The 22,547-nt window shown below is 53.6% G+C and overlaps 1 protein-coding gene across 1 annotated transcript in view; it reads left to right on the top strand.

Annotated features, from left to right (window-relative positions):
* Nucleotides 1-22,547, top strand: part of CACNG4 (calcium voltage-gated channel auxiliary subunit gamma 4) — a 37,338-nt gene that overhangs the window by 587 nt on the left and 14,204 nt on the right. Inside the window, exon 2 of the mRNA XM_045299482.1 lies at nucleotides 2,214-2,340. Within this exon, the coding sequence (XP_045155417.1) occupies nucleotides 2,214-2,340 (127 nt within the window). The remainder of the gene's footprint in view (nucleotides 1-2,213; nucleotides 2,341-22,547) is intronic.

Here is a 22,547-nt window from a genome sequence, read left to right as displayed (position 1 = left end):
GTGGTGGTGGTGGTAGTGGTGGTAAGGGTGATGGAGGTGGTAGTGGAGGTTAGGGGTCTCAAGTTGGCTCCAGCAACTCCATATGCAACAAAGGAAACTTTCGGTTCTGTGTCATCCTCAAAATCATTGGCATGTTTGAGTCACTGGTGCAGCCATTGTTATCAGTTCATCTTGTTGAGGGCCTTCCTCTTTGTCACTGACCCTCTACCTCACCAAGCACAATGTCCTTCTCCAAGGATCCTCCCTCCTGATAGCATGTCCACAGGTCACAAGACAAAGGCTCGCTGTCCCCATTCTGAAGGGCACTCTAGCTGTGCTCAGACTTCTCCCAAGACAGACTTGCTTGTTCTTCACCAGGGAGAGAAATACCCTGAATTTTCACTTCCTCCCACCCTCCCATTTTCCATTAATGCCTCCTATTGACCAAAATTTCCCAGAACTCAGAGGCAAAGGGAACCTGGGAAGTGTACTTCCCTGAGATCCAGGGGAATTCTCAGTAGATTGGACTGGCTGCGCATTTGGTACTGGCGTGCCCAAGTCTAGACATCCCTCTGGTGGGTGCATGCCACGGGGGTGTGCATCAAGTCGGGAAACAGTGTTGCAGAAAGAGAGAGAGAATGCCTCTGGCTAAGAAAGATCTTTGAATGCACAAGGCACGTGTAGCTGCACACACAGGACCAGAGAGTCACAGACTGAAAGTGCGGGCCCAGCCACATGAGTGAGCCCTTGTGACCAGGCATGTGGGAGTGTGTGAGACTCACCAGCGTCTGGAACCCAGCCCAGCCCACTGTCCTAGCAGAAAGACCCAAGCTCAGAGCTCTCCTCCACAAAGTCTGATGACGGGGCCCATGGTTCCTGGGCCATCGAGTCATGGACCCAGGGGGTGGGTCATATGGGAGCATCTCCCTTATACGAGTGCCGTCACCAGGGAGAGAGGAGGAAGCCCCAGAAATGTCCGGCACCAGCTTTTCCCTGAAGGGAGGAGGCGCTGTTTTGGTCTCCCTTGGACATCTGGCTCCATCCTTACGGGTTCTGCTGCTTAGCCAGCCGGTTGGTCCCTTTTGGGCCTGTCCACCCTGCACCTGCATCCCCATGTCCCCTCGGCTCAGAAGTTCAATTATTTCTCAGGAGACTCTCAGGAAGCCCTTGGAGGAGAGACCAGGTTCTCCAGTTCTGGTTCTGCCCCGGGCCGGCATGGATGTGGTAGAGATGTGGATGAGAAGCGAAAGAGTCGTTGTCTGGGAGTGTTTTACTCCCAATATCTTCAGCATCAGTGACATGAATTCGACCTTGCAAGTCACAAGGCCCTGAAGTGTTCCCCACGTCCCGCCCCGTCAGCAGGTAGCCTCACCTGAGAGTGGCGTGCTTTTCATAGGCCCCGTGATGTTGAGAACGGACTTGGCCGGCTTCAGCCCTGGGAGGCAGGTTCCATCACTGCCTCCATTCAAGGTGGAGGCTCTGCATCTCTGGGAGGCAACATGATTTTCTCGAGGCAGCATGGCCATTCGTCTTGCTCTCTGGGCCGGGGGCTGTGCTTCCTTCCTAGACACAGGAAGGACGTGTTTCGATGGGAACTGTATTCTCTGCTGCCGAGCGAACAGCTACAATGCGTGGTGACTCAGGGCCACACAGCGGCACGGTGGGGCAGGAGGCCGGCACAGCTTGGCAGGATCCTCTGCTCAGCTCTGCCGCGGCTGCTCCTCTACAGAGGCTGGAGTCCTCTTCCAAGCCCACTGGTTGTCAAGAGAATTCGTTTCCTTGGGGTTGGATGGTGGAGGGTCTAGTCTCCTGCCAGCACTGGTCCAGGGACCTCTCGGTTCCTAGAAGCTCCCCACTCAAACACCTCACTGTCATGAAGCCCGTTCTGACTCATAGCACCCCTCTCGGACAGAGTAGAGGCTGCCCTGTGGGTTTCCAAGACTGTGACTCTTCACGGGAGCAGACGGTGTTGCCTCTCTCGCGTGGACCCGCTGATGGTTTTGAACTGCTTGTGGTTAGCGCCCCAAGAAAGAGTTCCTGGCTCGTGGCCACATGGATCTGCTTTTTCAGGGCCATCAGGGGGCATCGCTCTGACTTCTCCTAGCGTGAAGTGGTGTGGCCTCATTCAGAGAGTGGTTGCTACTTACTGAAAGGTCAGTGGTTTGAGCCTACCGCTGCCCCTTGTGGCAGTCTGTTTCCATCAAGATTACAGCCTTGGGAACCCTCTGGGGCAGTTCCACTCCGACCTAGAGGACTCCAATGAGTTCCATCGACACGCTGGCGGTGGGCATGCCCCCTGCGTGGCCCACGTGGTGAACGTGCTGGGCCACACTGACCGCGGAGCTACAGGGGCTGGAGATGGTGGGTGGACAGGGTCTCCGCCCCCTCTAGCAGTGGGCTTTGAGGCTCTCGGTTCATCTTCATCTTTCACTGGGTAACGCTGATGCCCTGCTTACCGTGTTGGAAAGGAGGAAGGGACGGGGCCATGGAGACTGGGCCCTAGGTGGACCCCAGCCGGGATCACGCTAGCCCCTTCTGACTCCAGGACCGGACGGCTTGTGTTCAGACTGTGTTGGGTTGGGTTCTCCGGATAAGCAAAGTCATTCATACTTGTCTGTGTCGTGTAGAGAGATTGATAGTAAGGAATGGCTGACGCGGTTGTAGAAATGGGGAAGTCCAGTCTGGACCATGACAGGCTTCTCCTGACTCATGGAAGTGATGAGCAGGAAGCAGGATGATGAGGCAGAGGCAGCAGGGGCCACGGGCTGGTGGATGCAGAGCTCCGCTGACGTTGGCTGAACAAATCCACCCTGTGCAGTCTGCAGACGGCTCCTGGGATCAGCAGGGGATGCGACAGGACTTCAAGGGACCAGATGCAAAAGAAGCACCAGACCAGAAGCACCAGAGAGAGAGCTCCAACTCTGCTTGGTCTCTCTCACTGACCAAGGAGGTGTCAGCAGGCTGTGACTCAATGGGGGGGAGGGGGCTGGGCTCTGTCCCACCCTTACCCAGGATTGTTTAATAGACATCACCCCTAACCAGCATCAAACCCATTACCATGGAGTTGGCTCTGACTTGTGACGATCCACTATGTGTCAGAGCAGAGGCGGTTTTCAGAAGTAGATTGCCAGACCTTTCTAATGAGGCACCTCTAGGTGGGCTTGACCTGCCATCCTTTCCATCAGCACTGGAGCCTTTTAGCCATTTGTACCCCATGGGCCTACTGCCACGCTGAAGAAACCAAACTCACTGCCATCGAGTTCACGCCAACTCACAGTGACCCTGTAGGACAGGATTTCCCAGACTGTGACTCTTCATAGGAAGAGCGGGCCCGGCTAACTGTGCAAGCTTCAAGCCTCAGCAAAATCTGCCTCCATCCTGCTGGACACAGAGAGAGACATGGCCAGGCAGGAGCTCGCAGGAAGTTGGGATTCCTCTCTTGAAGGAAGGAGGCAGGGGTATAGAAGGTGAATGCCCACCTCCCTCCAGCAGGCCCCCCTAAAGAAAGCAAGGTGAGGTCAGGGGTGATGGGTGTCTGGGACTGACACCGGATGGCACCCCAAGATGGAAGGTGGGGTGCTCCTGAGTGCAGCCAGGCTGCTGGTCCTGCTCCCCTCCCCAAGCCCAAGTCCAGAGAAAGGGCAGTACACGTTTCTTCCTCTCTCTGGTCTCCCGCTCCTCAGACCACGGGGGAGACGAGCTCAGCACACCGACCTTTCAGAGATCACAGGCCCTATCCCCATCAGCAAACGCCAAGTCCTCTGGATGGGACTGCCCCTTGAACTCCCCATGGGAAATCCCCGAGGGAGGTCAGTGCCACGGCCAGCACTGCCCCCAGGTCAGCGAGCCTGGCTGTGTCAGCCCAGGTTTGACTTAGCCGTGAGGAGCTCACGCCAGTGCCGCTGGGCCTCTCACCACACGCACTCCTGGGAGACGTGAAGGTGGCCAGTGCCGCGTATGCAGGCCCGAAGCCATGCAGTCCAGCCTGCCATTCCTGCTAGGTTTTCCATCACTTATTAATGAATGTTGGCAGCGGCCCTGGAGTTCTGGCTCTGCTGGGGACATGGACGCTGAGCCAGGTTGGCAAGGCCATGTGACCAGTTGCTATGCAGGGCAGGGGTGCTGCTCTCATCTTCTAGGTGGCTGCTGCTGCCCCCTCACCTGTGTGTGGCTTTTCCTGTTGTGGCAGGTAGCCATCAGCAAGTCGATTCCTGACCTGTGCTGGCCCCAGTCCCACGCAGCTAAGCCCAGACTGCCCCACCTGCGCCATCACCACGGTCAATGGTGGCCCACGGGGTCTGTTGGGTTCTGCTGGCCGGGTTTTGGAAGCAGAGCACCAGGCCTTTCTTCCTAGCCTGAAACACGATGATGCAGAAATCTGTTCCGCACCATAGCACGCTAGCACCACACAGGCCTCCAGTAGCAGACAGCTGGTGGCTGCGTTAGGACCTGGGTCTCCCCCACGGAATGTGACTCCCATCAAGCCCCCACAGCCCCCGTTGACATAACAATGTACCGTACCCTGGGTGAGTGCTGTGTCTGGTGCCACTGAGTCCGTTCCAGCCCACAGCGACCCCATGCACACCAGAACGAAACACTGCCCTGCCTCCGCCATCCTCGCCATGTTCCTCTGCCCGAGCACATGGATGGAGACACTGTGTCCGTCCATCTCTTGGAGGGCCTTCCTCCTTTTCGCCTCCCCTCCACTTTACCAAGCATGATGTCCTTCTCTAGGGACTGGTGTCTCCTGACCATATGCCCGAAATATATAAGACGAAGTCTTGCCATCCTTGCTCTAAGCAGCTCTGGCCTTCCTTCTTCCAGTACAGATCAGTTTGCCCTTCCAGCAGTCCCTGGCACTGTCCATACTCCTCTCCAGCACTGGGATTCAGATGCATCCATTCTACTACGGCAGGGGTCCTCAAACCTTTTAAACAGGGGGCCAGTGCACTGTCCCTCAGACCTGTTGGAAGGCCTGACTATAGTTAAAAAAAACTATGAACAAATTCCTATGCACACTGCACATATCTTATTCTGAAGTAAAAAAACAAATGGGGCAAAAACACCCGGTGGACCAGATAAATGTCCTTGGTGGGTTGCATGTGGCCGCAGTTTGAGGACCCCTGTTCTACGGTCTCCCTTATTCAAAGCCCAACTCTCACATGCGTACAATGCAATGGAGAATACCTAGCTTGGGTCAGGCGCACCTTTGTCTTCAAAGTACTGCCCTACTGGCATTTGAAATGCCAGTGACATAGCTTCCAGCATCGCAGGAACACACAAGCCATCGCAATACGACAGACTGACAGACAAGTGGTGGCTGCGTGGCTGACACACCGACATTTACTCTTTGCTCCGGAAGCCAGGAGTTTGAGATCAAGGTGTTGGCCTGGCCACCAGTGTGGGAACTCAAAGGTATCCCCTCCATCCCCCGTCCCATGGGCCTCCTCTTGGACTAAAGCCTGACAAGTCCCTATCAGGCTTCCTGTTACTTTTACTCATAGAAGAACATGTGATCAATACACATGACCACAAAGAGAGTGGCTTCAAACTAATGCTGCTGCGTGGATTTGACGGATACCTGCCACAGAGTCACTTTGTTAAGCTCCTGCTACATAGACTGGCCATGCCCTGCGGGACACCGGGAACAGCTGAGCAGCAGTGGGTTCTTGACAGTGAGTCTCCTTTTCCTTCTGTGACGACCTCATGCCCAGGACAGTCTGTGGCTGTGGGCTCACACACACTCCTGCCAAGACCGTCGCAGAAACGCCAACAGTTTGACAGAGCCAGCGACTGCAAGAACGATGGCAGCAGCAACCAACAGCACAGGGCGTGTGGGCAGCGTGTGCGGAGGAGCCGTCCCTGTGATCAAGCAGTGGTGACGTCTCTGCCCGGAGTGCATTAGAAGGCTCCCCAACGCAAATCAACATAGAGAATTTAGTTTTGTGGGTCTGAAGACATGTAAAAGTCGGTTTTGTTGCTATCACTCACTGCAGGGCTATTTTTATAAACAATTTTAAAAACCAATAAATTTCTACAGAAGCACAAACATTTCCTAGACGGACATTCTGTGTCCCCATCTCTGGCAGTGTCACTGATCTGGCCCCCACCCCCGTGGGTGTCCCTGCAAAACCTCCTCAAAAGGATTTCCCCCCTTGCTTCTTCCAGCTCTGGGTGTCCTTGACATCCCTCCAATCTCTGCCTCCGTCTTCCCACAGCCATCCCCTCTGTGTCTCTGGTTATCAGCCTGGACCGTGTCCATCCTCATCAATCCGACCGCCTCGTCATTAGGTCAGCAACCAAGGCAGCTCCACGGGTGCCAAGGATTAGGGCATGACTCTTATCCTTCTGGATGTCACAGTCCGACCACAGCACACCCTAATGGCTTCTCTGCTCAAAGCCAAGCCGGCACGTTTGAGGACAAAAGGCTCAGCTCGAGCTGGGCCTCTGGACAGGGAGATACGACTGTCCATCTTCCTTTGCTCCACACCATCCCTCAGGATTAGCTGTGTGCTCACATGCACCTGGCCACCCACAGACTAATCAGCGTGTCCTATCGTCATCATCATGACAGGAGCTGACATTTGTCACGGGCTCCCTTTGTGACAGCAGGCACATGCTGACGATGTCACATGTGGTCTCTCCCCACACCCCCACCTACCCTCAGGGATAGGTGTTGTGGTCACTCTACAGAACAGAAAAATGAGGAGCAGCAGGTTAAGCCATTGCCCAGGTGTGGTCAGGTGAGAACCCTGGCTTGGTCGCTGGGGGCTCTGTTACCCAGAACAAGTGCAAGGCAGCCCACCACAGGCTCAGCCGGACTTCCCTTGGCCCCTGAGTGGCCTGGTCTTGGTGACGTCTGGGCATATAGATGGCATATGGATGCCATTCGTTAGTTAGCCTGAAACAGGTACCTTAGAACCAGTGATGCTGTTGGGTAAGCACTGCAAGGTTGGAGGTTCAAAAACACCAGCCACCCAGGGGAGAAAGATGAGGCTGTCTGCCCCCACAGAAATCTACAGCCTCAAACACCCTAGGCAGGGTTGCTGGGAGTCAAAATCAACTCCGTGGCAGAGTGTTAATCTGGCACCAGGTAACTTGGATTCAAATCCCACCCCGACCCTCTGGCTTCTGCAGGCTCATCCTGTGTTTTGGTCCTCGTTGTCATGGGGACAGTGTGACATCCAGGAGGGTCAGATGATGGGGTCAGCGGCAGGGCATTTCAGGGCAGTGTGGCCCTCACCTGTGGGGAAGGGGCTGAGAGGGAGCACTAGCTACAGGCACCGGGAGCAAAGACAAGGGTGCTGGCGATGGTGCCACTGTTGGAGGGCTGAAACCAGCCCTGCACACGCACGCGCATGCACACACACATCCATAAATCTGGGGCTTTGTGTACGTTGGCAGAGACAGCAGCCGAGCAAAGTACATTAGACTCCATCGAACATCTTTATTTTTCTTTCATAAATTTCCCCAGGGGCCAATTCCAAATCAAGTTTATTCTGGTATCTAAAAGTATAAAGCCTATAACTCACAGTCATTGGGTAAAAGAGATTCAGGCCCATGTAGCTGTGGCACTGGCTTGGAGCCACCACGCTCCCTGCTGACCCCGGGCCTGCACAAGCCTGGCTGCCCTGCTGCTCCAGCCTCTGCCCGCCGATGGGGAGCCTGCTGTGCCAGGGGACCCAGTGAAGGACATGCCGCTAATATGTCTGGATCCGATTTCATCTGGGAGGAAGAAGGATGTAATGAATCATGAAAGCCGGGCGCCTGCACAGCCCTGCCTTCTCCCAGTGCCTGCCTGCCGAGCTCGGCTTCTCAGCGCCAGCTAAGAAAGAGGCCAGGTCGGGGGCCTGGACTCTGTCCAGCTGGGGGGTGGCATCGTCGCCGGGTAGAGACTTTGGGGGTTGAAGGTAGGAGGTTGCTCAGGACTTTAGAGTTCAGGGTTTTCATGGTTGCCGTCACTCACCCCACAGGGATGTTTCCTGTACACGTAGACTTGGTCAGCAAGGAGCCCTGATGGCATGGGCCGCCCTGGATGTGGGATGGCGCTTCTCAGATTGCTGCCCACAGGGTTGCTCTCTATGTCCCTATTTGTCATCTTATGTTCCTGGAGTGACTTGCTCACCTAGGGTTGGTGACAAGCTGCTCACTGCATGGCATGTCATGAACAGAGGCTGCCTGTCCAGGCAGCGAACCAGAGCAGTTCTGCGGGACTTCACTCTCGAGGGGGCGGGGGGAGCAGGAAGGTATGCACAGTGGCTACTCTTTCCACGTTTCCCATGTGGGCACGGAACCAGGGGCCGGGGAAAGCAACAGCCCCCAGCTCTCCATCTCCCCAGCCCACAGAAACCCCCTTTGGAACAAATAAGTTCTGTTAAATTGAAGTGACATGCAGTGAGTGCCTTAAACGTGTCAGACACGGGCCTAGAGGGTGGAGATTCAAAGACAAGGAAGACTCAGACCTGGCCCTTGACTCCATGTAACTGCAATGCAAGGAGTTAGAATAGGAGAACTGTGTGCAGGGCATTCTGGGTACTCAGGAAAACAGGACATTGTGGGGGCTCAAAGGGGACAGGGTATGAGGGATACTCCACAGGGGGCAGAGCATTATGGGTACTCATAGGGAACTAGAACATTATGAGTACTCACAAAGATACAGGGCATCATGGGTACTCAAAGGGGACAGGGCATTATGGGTGTGCTCCAACCAGAGAGGGAGAGCAGGTCAAGGAAGACTTCTTGATAAGGGTGGGACCTGCTTCAAGACTCATAGGAGTTCACTAGTAGAACCAACACCAAACTCACTGCCATCGAGTCGAGGCTGACTCACTGTGCCCCCTGTAAGAGTTTGCGGGAGTAGAAAGCCCAGTCTTTCTCCCATTGGAGCTGCTGGTGGTTCCAACCGTGCAGATCACAGCCCAACACATAGCCACTATACCCCGCAGGCTCTTCCACCAGTAGAAAGAAGAGATCAAGGGGCAGCCCACACGAGAACACAAGAACACGGAGGCCAGACCGCAAGTGTGAATGAGAAACCCCACCAACCCCTCTAGCTCCAGGCTGTTGTAGGTTGGGGCCAGTGACAAGATGCTGAGGGTCACCAGGAACCAGCCCCCTGGCTGGGGCATGTCCCAACTTGGCCCTGCAGGAGTGTGGTTGAGGGGGCTGTCACCAGAGCCCCCAGACTGCCTTATTGAAGGTTTTGAGGAAGCAGAACTCAGGGCTAAGATGAAGTGCTGAGGACAGTGAGGTCCTCAAGGAATGTTAGCCACCGTGGTGACAGTTAATAGTAGTAGTGATGCTACTTGGCATGGGAGCAGTTGCTTGATCCAGGAGAGCCCCCATCACCCTTTTTGGGCTTATATCCCTTAAGCTGCTCTGCAGCTTGCCCAGAAACCAAGGCCACTGGGATTGTTGGATAGATGAGGCTCCAGGTGCCCACAGTCCAACTGGGCAGCTGCCATTTGATGGATTCAAGAAGGAGTTGGCTCTTTCCTCCTGAGTGGGTTCGGTGGGCCTGGGAAGCAGGTAGCCTTTGCCAATGGATGATAGATTCAGAAGCCACCTGGAGAATGGAGGGGAATTTAGCGATGCAGCAACATAGACACCCCCTAATCTGGTGACACCCCCACACACTTGGAAGGGGTTTACAGCAGCAAGCCAGGGTGGCGGGCATGGCCAGGCCGGAAGAACATCTGGTGACACCCCGCCCACACCTCCCTACTTAAATCCAGCCTGACTGCCTGTTTCCCTAGTGGAGCTGAGCTGCCTCCCAGCCTCGCCTCTCAGCTTTCTTATCTTCCGCCAGTCTTTCTCTTGCTTAATAGTGGGGAGCTGGAGTGTGGCTTCCCCATTAACTTTTATCCTTCCCGTGATGGGCCTGCTTAACTTGGGATGACAATTGTTCCACTCCGCTCCACTCACTGTCGGCCTGCTCACGCTGAGTCCCAGCCACCAGCACCCGCTTACAGGCTGCACTGTGCCCAAGAAGGAAGCGGGCTTTCTCCGGTCTTTTACTTTGTTCCGTGTCATCCAAGCCAAAGCTCCAGCCCCTAAGCTCCTGGGGAGGCTGAGCACGAGGAAGCTGTGTGGGACATGGGGCAGGGGCCCAGAGCCTGGGGATAGGGGTGCAGGCATGGCCTCTGGGACACATGGGGTACAGGGAGGGGAGGTGGGGGTTCATGGCCAAATGCCCCAGCCCTGTGTCTGGATGTGCCAGGAGAGAGAACTGAGGCAGTCTTACAACCAGAGACTGATGCTTGGTGTGAAGATGGGGTTTGGGGGTAGATTAGTCTGGGGCCACCTGCCCTCTTCACCCTACACTAGCAGGCACCTGTAACGAGCCCAGGCTCTGCATGTTCTTCCGGCCTGGCCATGCCCGCCACCCTGGCTTGCTGCTGTAAACCCCTTCCAAGCTTCCCTTCCAACAGTGCTCTCTGGTTGCATGGTGGTTGCTTTGGGCTGCTACCTGAAAGGTCATTAGATCGAAACCAAACCACCTGGGGACTAGGCAGACATGACACCATTGTTTTCTCAGAGAGCCCTCCTTCTCAGAGTGCTCACCTCTCCTTCCTCCCTCCTGTCTTTAACCTCCCCTGCCTCCCCCTCCTCCAACAGGCATGGATACTGCGCTTCCCAGTGGTGAGAGCTCTGGTCCTGGGGAGGATCCTAGCCTGGCTGCTCAGGGCTCTGCTCCATCCTCAAGCAAATGACATGCCCTCACTGAGCCTTGAGGTCCTCATCTGTAAAGTGACCTTAGATGGGAACATGCAAATGGCTTAGCAAGGAGCCTGAGGGCAGGCTGTCCCCGTTTATTCATTACAGACTACAGACGTCATGGGGAGAGCAGGCTGGTGACTGAGTCTTCTAGGAGCCAGGGAAGGTTTGGTCATTCGGGAAGGTGCAATATCTTGCATCGGGGAAGACATGGAGGCTCCCCTGCCTGTCCCAGCTGGGGACAAACCCGGCCTGCCTCTGTCATAGAAGGATCAGCTGCTTCTTTGCCAGTAGAGCAGGGCCGATGACAGCTCTAAAAGCTGATATTTTGGGCAGCTCATGATGTGCCAGATGTAGTAACATTTAGTAACATGTAGTGACAAGACGTCAGCTCATTTGATGTCCCATTTTGCAGATGAGAAAAAAAGTGTGCCAAATTAAGTAGGTCGCTGACCCAGCACCACACAACAATTAGGTGGAGACAAAACCAGGACTGAAGCCCAAGCAAAATGTCTTCAGGACCTACCACCTCCATGTTCTCCAGCCAAAGGGAAATCAATCCATGTCATCTCAACTAGTAACCACTGAATAGAGTACTGTGCTGAGAAGAACTTAAAACTTTGATCAGGGGAGAAAAGTGCTGTGATTGATTGGTGATGTCTGCCATGGCTTGGGATGAGAAGACTCCTCTTTATGCAAACCACGTATTCCTCATTTGTGAGCTAGTGCAAGGCTTTTCAACTTCAGCACTATTGAGAATTTGGGCCAAATACTTTTTTATGTGTGTATATGGGGTGGGGTGGGGCTGTCCAGTGCACTGTAAGATGTTCAACACAGTCCCTGGCTTCCACCCACCAAATCCCAGTAGCGTGCTCCCCTCCCCCAAACTGTGGCAATCAAAGCCATCTTCAGACATTGCAAATGTCTTCGTGGGGTAAAAAAGCACTGAACTTGATGCGAAGCACTCAAGGTTCAAGGCCTGGCTTTGTTATCAATCAGCCTGTCTCCATGGAAACAGCCCTCCCCAGGCCTCAATTTCATGAGGTATAAAGTGAATGGAATGAAATTGATGGTCCCATGAGCCCCTTCTAGAAGCTTATGATTCTCCTATATGCTTCTCCCTGGCTCATCCAGGCCCTTCCGCAGAAACTCGGGTTATTGGAGCATAACTTCCCAGGAATCTGCACAGAAGCAAACCAGGGGAGAAGCTGAGGCCTGCAGGGAGCAGTTTTGCCCCTAAGGGCGCCATATTTGCTCCTCACGAAAAGTAAGGAAGAAAAGAAGAACCGAAACCCTGGTCCTGAGGTTTAGCCGCGGCAGTTATCAAGCAGCTACAAGAAGGAAAACCACACAGACAATAACTAAACACCCATTTCCCTGTGTTAGGAGAGAGCGGACTATTGGATGGGGAAATCTCACTGGCCCTGTTCAATTATAAATCTCGGCAGGAAGCCCGGAAAGTCCCAGCCCGCCCTGGAGCAGAGCACAGAAGAGGCGTGAGACTGGCGCGGTGGGTTCTGGAAGCACCTGCCAAGTGCGATGAAGGATGGCAAGCGAGTGAGGACAGGGCGGGTGGGCCCTAGCTGTGCTGAGCGGAGCGGGGGATACAGGGGCCTGGGAGCCATCTCCAGGAACCCCACAGTAGGTATTTTATGAAATGGCAGCTCACATCCCAGGAGAGGTCTCCCAAGTTCTTGGTCCATTGGCTGCCAGGAGGTAGCAGGCGTTTTTGTCTCGATGGGGTTGAAACCACCATTTACTGGCACTTTCTCCATGCCGGCCGCGCAAGTTCCCTTTTCCCTCATCCTTAGTGAGGTACTGTGGGGAAGCCTCACTTTGGAGATGAGGAAATAGAGGTCCTGTGAGGTTAAATGACTGGCCCAGTGAACATTTTTCCAGAATACCCCTTGGCCTTTTAGCTCATTGAGACCTCCAGAGGCTAAGAGATTTGTCCAAAGCCACACAACTTGTAAGTAATCACGTGGGGACAGGCAAGCAGCATTTCCATCCTCCCTCTGAGCTCGTGGTCTCCTGGGAACCCGTGCTGTTCTGAACCTCACAGAAGAGACACAGACCAGCCCTGAAGAGAGACCTGTCGCCTGGACCTCAGGGCCAGCAAGAGCGGGTTGGCATTTCCTTCCCCTGAAGGTGTGGCCGTTTGGAGGTAAGGTTCTCCTGGAGGCAGCCACAGAAGCCAACTTCTTCTGGTGTAATCCCCAAAGAAGACTCTACTGGAAGGATGTGGAAGGGTCTGAAGGGATCGAAGAAAGAGTTTAATACTGAGGAAAGGCATAGTGAGGAGCCTCCAGAGCTGGCATCATGGGCCACTCAAGAATACTCGCCAAGATCTCCTGGCCTCCGTCTCCCCTGGCTCTTACCTAAAATTCGTGCTCCCTGGGAACAGCTAACTGACCTGCTGGGACTAGGTGTCTGGATGTGTGGTTGGGGGCAGAGCCATGAGACATGGCTAGGGGAAACTCATTCCAGAGCAAGGGACTGACTCCCCAAGAGTATATTCTACTCCCACAGTTCATCAGAGCCTCCAGACAGGCTTGGCACCAAGCTGGGGTCTCACTCCATTTCCCCATGAACGGGTCCGACTGAGCATAACCGTTTTGAGCTTCTTCCCATAATTCTCTCCACCTCCCCACATCTTCCCTCATGTGCCAGAAGAGTTCCTGTGCCCGTCAAAGTTTATGTCCCCCCTGCCTCATTTAAACTTGCCAATCAGGAGACTTGCAGGGTGCTTTTACAGACTTGATGATTACTGTCCCGGGGGTATATTAGCGCCTGGCTTTGTCTCTCTCTGGCTCGGCTCTTCCATTCTAGCTATTCCTCTCTTGCTAAGTCCACTTTTTGCCCTCTGGCTCTGTCTCTTGCTCTCGGCTTGGCTTCTCCACTTTGCCCATGTTCCCATTCCCCTTCCCCTCTAATAACCCCTGGGGCTAATGATTCTCGATAAAGCCTGTTGATTGATATTCGTGTTCCCTTACAGTCTCTAATTCTCTATCAGCCATCATCTGCCCCTCAGAGTCACCGCCCAGCTCAAATCCTGCGAGTCTAGGACCTAGAGCGATGCCTGAGTTTACCGGCTAAGTTTGCTCTTAAAGTCCCAGGTTTATACCTCCAGAATGGGGGCCAAAACAGAGTTTCTACATAACCCTGCTGTACGGGGCAAGGAGTTTAAGCCAAGAGAGGTTGCAGACAGACCTCAGTCTCCAGTGCACCTTGTACACAGGAGCCATCTTCCCGCTACAGCTGATGGCAAAGGCGCCGTCTCTCCCAGCTCCTCCACCAGCCCCACTCTGGCCTTTCACATTGGGAGAACCACCATGTTGGACCCAGACCCTCACCAGGACACAGGCGCATCTCAAGATCGTCTTGAACCACAAGGCGTCTTGTCAACAGAGCACCCCTCCCTGTCTCCTGGTTTTACAGACACGAGCTAAAGGTGGAGACGGCGGATCCAAGTCTCCACAAGCAACACCAAACTCATTGCCACTGAGTCAATTCCAACACAGAGCGATCCTCTAGGTCTAGGGCAAGGTAGATCCGCCCCTGTGGATTTCCACAACTGTAATTCTTTACAGGAGCAGAAAGCCTTGTCTTTCTCCCATGGAGTGCCTGGAGGTTTCGAATTGCTGACCTTGCGGTTGGCAGCCCAGCACGTAACCATGACACCAACAGGGCTCCCATGCAAGTCTCTATAGACTCATCCTTTTCTGTTAAGTCTGAAGTAATGCAAGTGAAGGCCTACCTTCCCCAATTTGGCACTCTCCCTGTAATGGATAGCGAGTGCTGGTGAGCAGGTTCCAGCGAGATACCGGGACACCATCCCATCAGCACCCGCTCCCAGCCAGCCATCCCAGCCCGGGCTCCTGAGAGGGGAGGGCACTGAGTCTGACAGCTGCAGGAAGCTGCTGACTCGCAGCCAGGGATTAAACATGTCCCTCTTCACAAGGGGCTCCAATGTGAAGGGAAGAAATGAAGGAAGACCTTGTTAATCTCCGTGGAGCCAGAGCCTGGACCCAATCAGCAGCTGAGTCTCTACGGACTAAGAGGAAAAACTCAAAGGACCTCCAGGGTGGGCGCCCTCCACCCTAGCAGGTCAAAGGCATGGATGGGCTGGGAATACCATTACAGAGTCCCATTGCTGGTCAGTGGGTGCCCCTGTGTCCATCACTGGACTTTTCCACATTCAGAAAAGGTCATCATGGCACCTCCACTCAGACGGCATGAATTCCACCCCGCTAGAAATAGGATCATCCAGGCCCCCTCCATCTTGGTAGCCCGCCTGTGTTTTTCAGCCTGCGTGTTCCCCCAAACCCACCTCCCCATGCATCCTGTCTTCCAAGAGCACACCAAATGTGCCTCTGGGTTTTCCCCATTCCTGGGTAGCATAGTGGTTACATGTTGGACTGCTAACCACAAAGTCAGCAGTTCGAACCCACCCACTGTGCCTTGGAAGAAAGACTTGGCTTTCTACTTCTGTAAAGAGTTACAATCTTGGAAACCCATTGGGGACAGTTCTACTCTACCCTACAGCATCACTCTGGGTCAGAATTGACTTGATGGCAGGGAATTTTGAGTTTGGTTGAACTGCTGTATGTTTAAATTCCAAAATCCTCTTCAGCTCTGTGTAAACCCCAGCTGCTTCCTGGAGTTTTCCCAGGCACCCCTCGCCAGCAGCCGTCCCCTCTTAGGAAACCCATGCACCTGTCCCTTCCCTGGTGGCATGTCCCTGGCCCCTCTGTTATGAGGGCATGTATGCAATCAACTCCAACTAGGTTATCAGTTTTCTCCAGTGTTCGAAGGATGCTGGACCAGACATCAATCAATATCTACTGAATAAAAGAAAGAATACCTTGGGTGGACAAATAATGTCCATAGTAAAAGATCGTACAAATTTCACAGGATCATACCAGGGTAACAGGTCACCTCTAAGGAGGCCTGGTAGGGCAGTGGTTATTTATTGACCTGCTAACTGCAAGGGCAGCCATTCGAGATGACCAGCTTTTCTGCGGGAGAAAGACAGGACTTTCTACTGTCAAGACTTCGAGTCTTGGAAACTCACCTGTCTTTCTAGAGTCAGCATCAACTAGAAGACAGTGACTCTAGAACATGGCTATTCAAAAGAGAAATGGGGGTGAGTGAGACTCTGAAAATCATTGGTGGTCGAAACCGTTTACCCATTGCCCAAATGGCTTGCCCACACTTGAAATCCCAAACCCTTGGCCACACAGAGGATATGGGGTGGATACTCTCCAAACCCAATCAGAAAACAGTCTGCTTAAAATGCCTCGCCAAGAAATGAGGACTTCTGAACCTGTTATCTGCTCACGCTCACACATCACCAGGATTGAACCTCCTCAAAACACTTAGGCCAACGTGAGTATCATTGGATCGCAGTGCAACTCTGGGACATTGTAACAACCATTTCATCATTCTGAATGTGGAGAAACCCCATCCAACCTAACCCCACCCCCAGCTGAGGTCTGGTTCCTCAACGATGGTGTCTGAAAATCCCGGCTCCCCCGGCAGAGCCCTTTCCTCAGTAGCGAATGAGTGACTAGAACGTTCTAGAAGGGCAGTGCCTATGTTCCTCTTGGTCTCCCTTCATATGACAGACCATTGGTATGGCACTGGCTGCGGTAACAGGACCTTCCAAAAGATGTAATACCGTGAAAATAACAGAAGATGGCTTCTTGCTCAAATGGGTGCCTTAGAAGGAAGCGGGCTTTACTCCATGGTGTGACTCAGCACCGCAGGCTGTTTCCAAGTGTGGGGTTCCACCATCCCTGTGGCCGGTAGGGAAGAAAGGGGATAGAGAGGGCTCACCTGCTCTGGCGCACATCATGTCCACTCACATGCCATTGACCAACTTAGTGATGTGGCCACACCTAATGCAAAGGAAGCTGGGAAATAGTGTCTCCATGTGTCTGCTTATCTAGTGCAGCTGTAAGAGAAATACTTCATGGGCAGCTTAAAAAGACAGACATTCACTCCCTCGCAAGTTGGGAGATTACACATCTGAACTCAGAGCACCAGCTCTAGGGGAAGGCTTTCTGTCACCTCTGGAGAAAGGTACTTTCAACAGTTCTGACCCCAGCCGTGGGTCTCAGTATCTTCCCGGGGGTCTAGAAGGTTTCTATCACAGGGACCCTGGGATCCATTCTGTCCTCAGCTTTCCTTTCTTGGTGATAGTCAGATTCCACCATCCCTGCTCACTGGTTTCATCTCTTTTTGGTTTCTCCAAGGAGTTGGACTCAAGGTCAGCCTGATGCAGTGGTTGGCATCCTGCCTCATGAACAGTATTGTTGTATTGTAGGTGCCATTGAGTCCCACCCACCTCAGTCACCTCACACGCAGCACAAGGAAACACCAGTCTGGTGCTATCCTCACAGTCATTGCTACATTTCACTCTATTGTTGCAACCACAGTGCCAATCCATCTATTCAATGTTCTTCCCCTTTTCAGTGACCCTCAATTGACCAAGTGTGATGTTCCTCTCAAGGCACCGGTCCCCTTGGTAACACGACCAAAGTCCATGAGATGAGGTCTTGCCTTCCTTCTTCTAAGGAGCACCCCGCCTGTACTTCTCCCAAGAGAGATTTGCTCATTCTTTTGGGAGTCTGGGTATATTTGATCTTCTTCCCCAACACTGGCATTAAAAGCCAGCAACTTCTTCTTCCTCACTCTTCCTTATTCACTGCCCAACCTTCCCAAGCTCCAGAGGTGACTGCACAGAGGCAAGGGTTTGTCACACAAAGATCATTACCTCAGAGCACCGAGTGGAGGGTGAACGCATAGTACTGAGGATCCTGGCCTAGCTGAGTTCACATGTGTGTTGGGGAGGGGCACAATCCAATCCCTAACACCAAGTGTCCCGTACAAAGAGGAAATTGGCCTATCGTGAGCAGATCCTCTGCCCCACCTCTGCATCCCCAGCAATGAGAACACAGCAGGTGCTCGATCAGTGGAAGTTTAGGTCAGATGAAAGAACTGAAGGCCAGTGCAGGCTACACTGCCTCTCTGACTCTGGTGTTTCTTTAGGGAAGCCGCAGAGAGTCCCCTACAGCCAGTCTCACTGCAGCTGGAAAGAGGCCAACCTGCAGGAGGAGACCCAGCGTTTGCCAATTAGGAAATCACCGTTATTAGGAGCCTCCCTTGGAGGTAGGCATGGACATGGAGGGATGACGAGGGAACGCTCTGAATGGGGATCTTGGCGAACAGCACGGAGAGCCTGAGCAGTGAGTGGAATCGGGAGCCTCCAGCTTTTCTGAGCAGCTTGGAGCACAGGTTCAGTCAGTGCATTTGCTCCTGGCCCTGCTGATCAGGAACACTGTGATCCTAACAGTGCTGGAATGTTCTAAGCCAAGTCACTTTCTTCTTGGCCTTGTTTACAGGCCAAAGGACCCAAGGCCAAGAAGAAAGTGACTTGGCTTAGAACATTCCCCTAACTGTCCATGGGACCATGACCTCCAGGCATAGCCATCACTGTCCTGAGGGAGACCACCCACAGGAGACTGAAGCGCTGCCTGCTTGCATCCCACCACCAGGGCTCACCCGGCTGCCACTGGTCACATGCTCACTCCCCACCCCAGGGCCAGCTCAGAGCCACCAGGAGGGCCAGTCCTCAGAGGGGACCAACCGGTCTCTTTTTCTCTGCCTTCCCGTTTCCTCTTCCTTTGTCCTTCCTCTGTCCCTTCTTTCCTCTCTCTTTGTCTTGACTGGCTGGTTCACTCTGAAGCACTGTAGGAAATCCAGAAAAGTGCCAGGAAGGAAGAGCTTAATCCGCTCCTAATCCTCTCGGCGGGACAGAGCACCGCACACATTGGGGCGTTCCTCTCTAACGGTCTGCAGTGTTTTGAAATAACAAAAGTCGCTCACTGTGTAAACAGTCACAAGCCTGTGCCTTCCCAGCCCCTAAAATAACTGTCATCGGAATCTGCAGAGCAGGCCAACCTCCCTCTGGATTAACAGATGAGGCGCCAACATGCCCGAGGGCAGGCAGCTAAAGGGCTGTCACTCCAGGGATTCTCGACCTCAGGAAAGTGGGAGCGCTGGTGCCTGGGAGAGCACACGTCAGCCACCCCAGGATCCCTCCACAGGGGGCAGCCAGACAAGGACCCATGACAACTCAGTTAGGAGTCAATTCTGACTCAGAGCTCAACCCTGGAATGTAGAGCAGAGCTGCCCCATCAGGCTGCCCAGGCTATACTCTTGGCAGGGAGAGCCCTGGTGGTGGAGTGCTTAAACATCAGCTTCCATCTGAAAGGTCGGCAGTTGGAAGCCACCAGCCACTCTGCAGGGCTTTAGAGAGTTGCCATGAGTCAGTATTGAGTCAATGGCAGGGAGTGAATCTCGGCAGAAGCAGACTGCCTCCTCTTCCTCCTGCAGAGGCAGCTAGTGTGGTCAAACCACTGACCTTCCTGCTAGCAGCCCCAAGGGTAACCACTGCACCACCAGGGCTCCCTGGGGCCAGGCAGGGATCTAAACATGAACAACTCTAGCTTTCCCTTAAGAGATACCAGCAAACAGGGCCTTCGCCAAGAGACAACCTGCGTGAAGTGGACTGGAAGTGTAGTTCTCTCCTCCCTAATCAACCATTCATCTGTCCCCTAACTGCCTGAAGCCAGCACTCACTCAAGCCTCACACATGGTCATCGAGTCCATGTCCACTCCTAGTGATCCCACTGGACAAGGTAGAACCAGTAGAAAGCTCTGTCTTTCTCCCAAGAAGCAACTGGTGATTTCAAACTACTGACCTTGCTCTTAGCCACCCAACTCGTAGCCGAATTTAATTTGGCAGAAAACAAGGGGAAATCCGAAGGACTCAACATTTCACCCAGCAGAACAGGTCAAGGAAATGAGGCAAGTCATACACAAAAGCTCGCAAAGATAAGTCGACAGGAACCCCGGGCCCCAATACCAGAAGCATGGGGTCCAGAGAAAAGGAGGAGACAGACCTGCTCTGTCAAGGCCTGCCAGACCTGGCTTGGAAAGTTGCGTCCTGAGAGGTGATGGAAAGGAGGGAGCCAGGATAGGGCTTTTGGAACCACCAGTAAAATTAACCGCTGGAAGGGCCTGAAGGTTTAGATCCTAGAGAAGCTATTACTCGAGTTTCACTTAAAGAAAGCGTAACTCAAGTTCTTGGCTGCAGGGCCAGGGAGCAATCTCATTGTACTTCTCACCAGCTCAGGAGTAGCTCAGACCCTCTTCTGCACAAGTCTCTCCTTCCTGAAACTAGGGCTGAGGACCCGGCTGTGGGAGTGGGCCAGGCCTCAGGCTTCCTGCCTGTAGCTATGACCTGGTAGGAGGAGGAAGCTGTGCCAAGTGTTGGTGGCGTGTGGGCCATCTCCTCTTGTCCTCAGCATTGGCCTTCACCTACAAACCTTGGACAAGTAATGTGTGACCCCTATGTGCCACCCTTCTGGGTTGCTGGTGGTGGCGGAGCCCAGGGTTGGTGTAGGAAGAGAGGCAGAGGGGGAGGGAGGAAGCCACTCAGAAGGAGCACTGCAGCAAGGGGAGGGGGTGGGTACCTGCGCCATGGTGGGAACCAAAATGGGAGGTTCTGCTTGAGAGGCAGTCTCTCCCAACCCAGACATGCTGTGAGGCCTGGCTTTTGACACTATTTCCACCGCCCAGGAAGCTGCTCTGGGCGTCAAACATCCCAGCAGACCTAGTAATACTGAGGTCATGAGGTGTATCCACCGGGGCTACAAAAGGGCCACCAAAGGTCATCCTACCCCATTGACCATGTGACACAGTCAGGTGGTACTGAATGAGCCATCCTGGGTGATGAGCATGGTGGGTGGTGGAGACATGGAAGAGTCGTTCCTTGTCCAAGAGTCTGGGAGAGACTCATGCACAGAGGCAGCCTGCCAAGGCCAAACGTTAGTGAGCAAACAGGTGACCCTGGGCCTCACCTCCCAGGTATCTGAAGGCCTCTCTCTCTCTCTCTCTCTCTCTGCTTTCATTTCTGATTGTCCAGAATCTCAAGTAGGTGCTGTCTGATTCGTTTCCTAGGCCTTTTGTTACCAAGAGTTTAGTACAGAACTCTGTATTCCCCCAGCTCTGGAGGAGGTAGAAATCTGAAATCGAGGTGTAGGCCATGAGGAGTCCCTCTGAGCACGATGGGGGAGGCTCTGTCCCGGGGCTCTCTCCTACCTCTTGGTGATGCCTAGCAATCTTGGTACCATGCCAACCTGTCTCCATCTTCCCTCAGTCTGTTTCTGCATCTCCCCTCTTCTTATAATGGATGAAACTACCCAACCCGCTGCCCTCTCGAAGGTTCTGACTCACTGTGACCCTGTAGAGGGTTTCTGAGGCGGCAAATCTTAACAGGAGCAGATAGCCTCATCTTAATCCGGTGTGTTTGAACTGTCCACCTGTAATTAGCAGTCCAGCGCTTACACGGCAGTGCCACTAGGGTTCCCAGAGTAGTTAAGACCCTTTCTATTCCCATCTGACTTTATGTTAACTTCTTCAAAGACTTTCATTCAAACAAGGTCACATCCATGTGTATCAGGGGTTAACACTTTAATATAACCTTTGGGGGAACATAATTCAACCTGTCTCCCCTGTGTTGTGGTGGCCACTGGGTGTGGGGGCAATAAGAAAGACTTGAGGCGGTGGGTGGGGGGGCGGGTGCTTATGGTGATGGGAATATTCTGTGTCTGTTCACCTCAGGGCCAGCTTGTGATAGTGCTCTATCTTTTTACAGGATGTTACTATTGGGGGAAACTGGATCAAGGAGCTCTGGTGGCCTCGTGGGTTACCCATTGAGCTTCTCACCACAAGGTCAGCAGTTCAAACCCACCAGCTGCTCCATGGGAAAAAGTTGAGGCTACTCTGTTAAATATGGAAAGTCTCAGGAACCCACAGGGTCGTTCTGTTCTGCCCTGTTCTGTCCTACAGGTCACAGCAAATTGGAATCGACGTGATGGCAAGGCATTTTTTGGCGTCTGGGCATATGGGTACACAAATGTCTATTATTTCTTACAACTGCATGTGAGTGTACAGCTGTTTCATATAAACAGTTAATTTTGTTAAAGCCCTGAGGAGCCCCATGGTGTGTGTGTGTGTGTGTGTGTGTAGGTGTAGGTGTAGGTGTAGAGAGGCACGAGGGGCACAGGGCTGGCCATCTACCTCGGTTCCTGTGAATCTGAAGAGAGGCAAGAGTTCGTTTTTCTGTTTCTGCCTCTTAGTGTTTAACTTGTTCCAACAAGCATGAGACATGGCGATGTTGTGTAGACCCATTATCTCTCAATGTTTGGAAGCCTCTTGTAGCCAGAAAAACTACTGGTGGGGAGGGGAGGATGGGCAGAGCACCCCACTGCAAGGAGGACACCTTGTCTTCCTCTGGGAGCCTGTTACCTCTGTGCTGTGGGAGCCAGAGGACGTGGCGAGGGGAGGAGACAGCCTGCCGACCCCAGCCCCACCAGGAGGCCTCTTTTCTGTGGGAGCCAGCCCTTGGTTCCCCTGGGGAGTTGAGGTGGGAAGGATGTCCCTACCCTCCTGACCCTTCAGAGATGTGCTCTCATGCCCACAACTCCTGAGAGATCCACAACACAGGGGTCAGAGAGTGGTCACATAAGGGCTCCCCATGAGCCATCACTAGAAGCCAGAGTCCCCCCACCCCCAGTGCCTTTCACGTGTGGCCTCCACAATCCCCTAAGATCCAGTGAGGTAATAGAAGTAGTTACCCCCTTCTACAGATATAGAGGCTGGAGCCACATGTGAGGTGGCCCAGGTGGGCGGGTGGCAGGGGTCCTGGTGGGCCTGGATTGGGAGGGGCAGGGCCTACACAGTCTCCACCCTGACTGGGTTTAGCTCTCCCCTAGAACCGA

Source organism: Echinops telfairi, unplaced genomic scaffold, assembly GCF_000313985.2.
Source record: "Echinops telfairi isolate 266 unplaced genomic scaffold, ASM31398v2 ScPeMD7_7458;HRSCAF=8496, whole genome shotgun sequence".
Lineage (NCBI taxonomy): Eukaryota > Metazoa > Chordata > Mammalia > Afrosoricida > Tenrecidae > Echinops > Echinops telfairi.
Note: the sequence above shows the minus strand (reverse complement) of the source record. Positions and strands in the feature narration are given on the sequence as shown.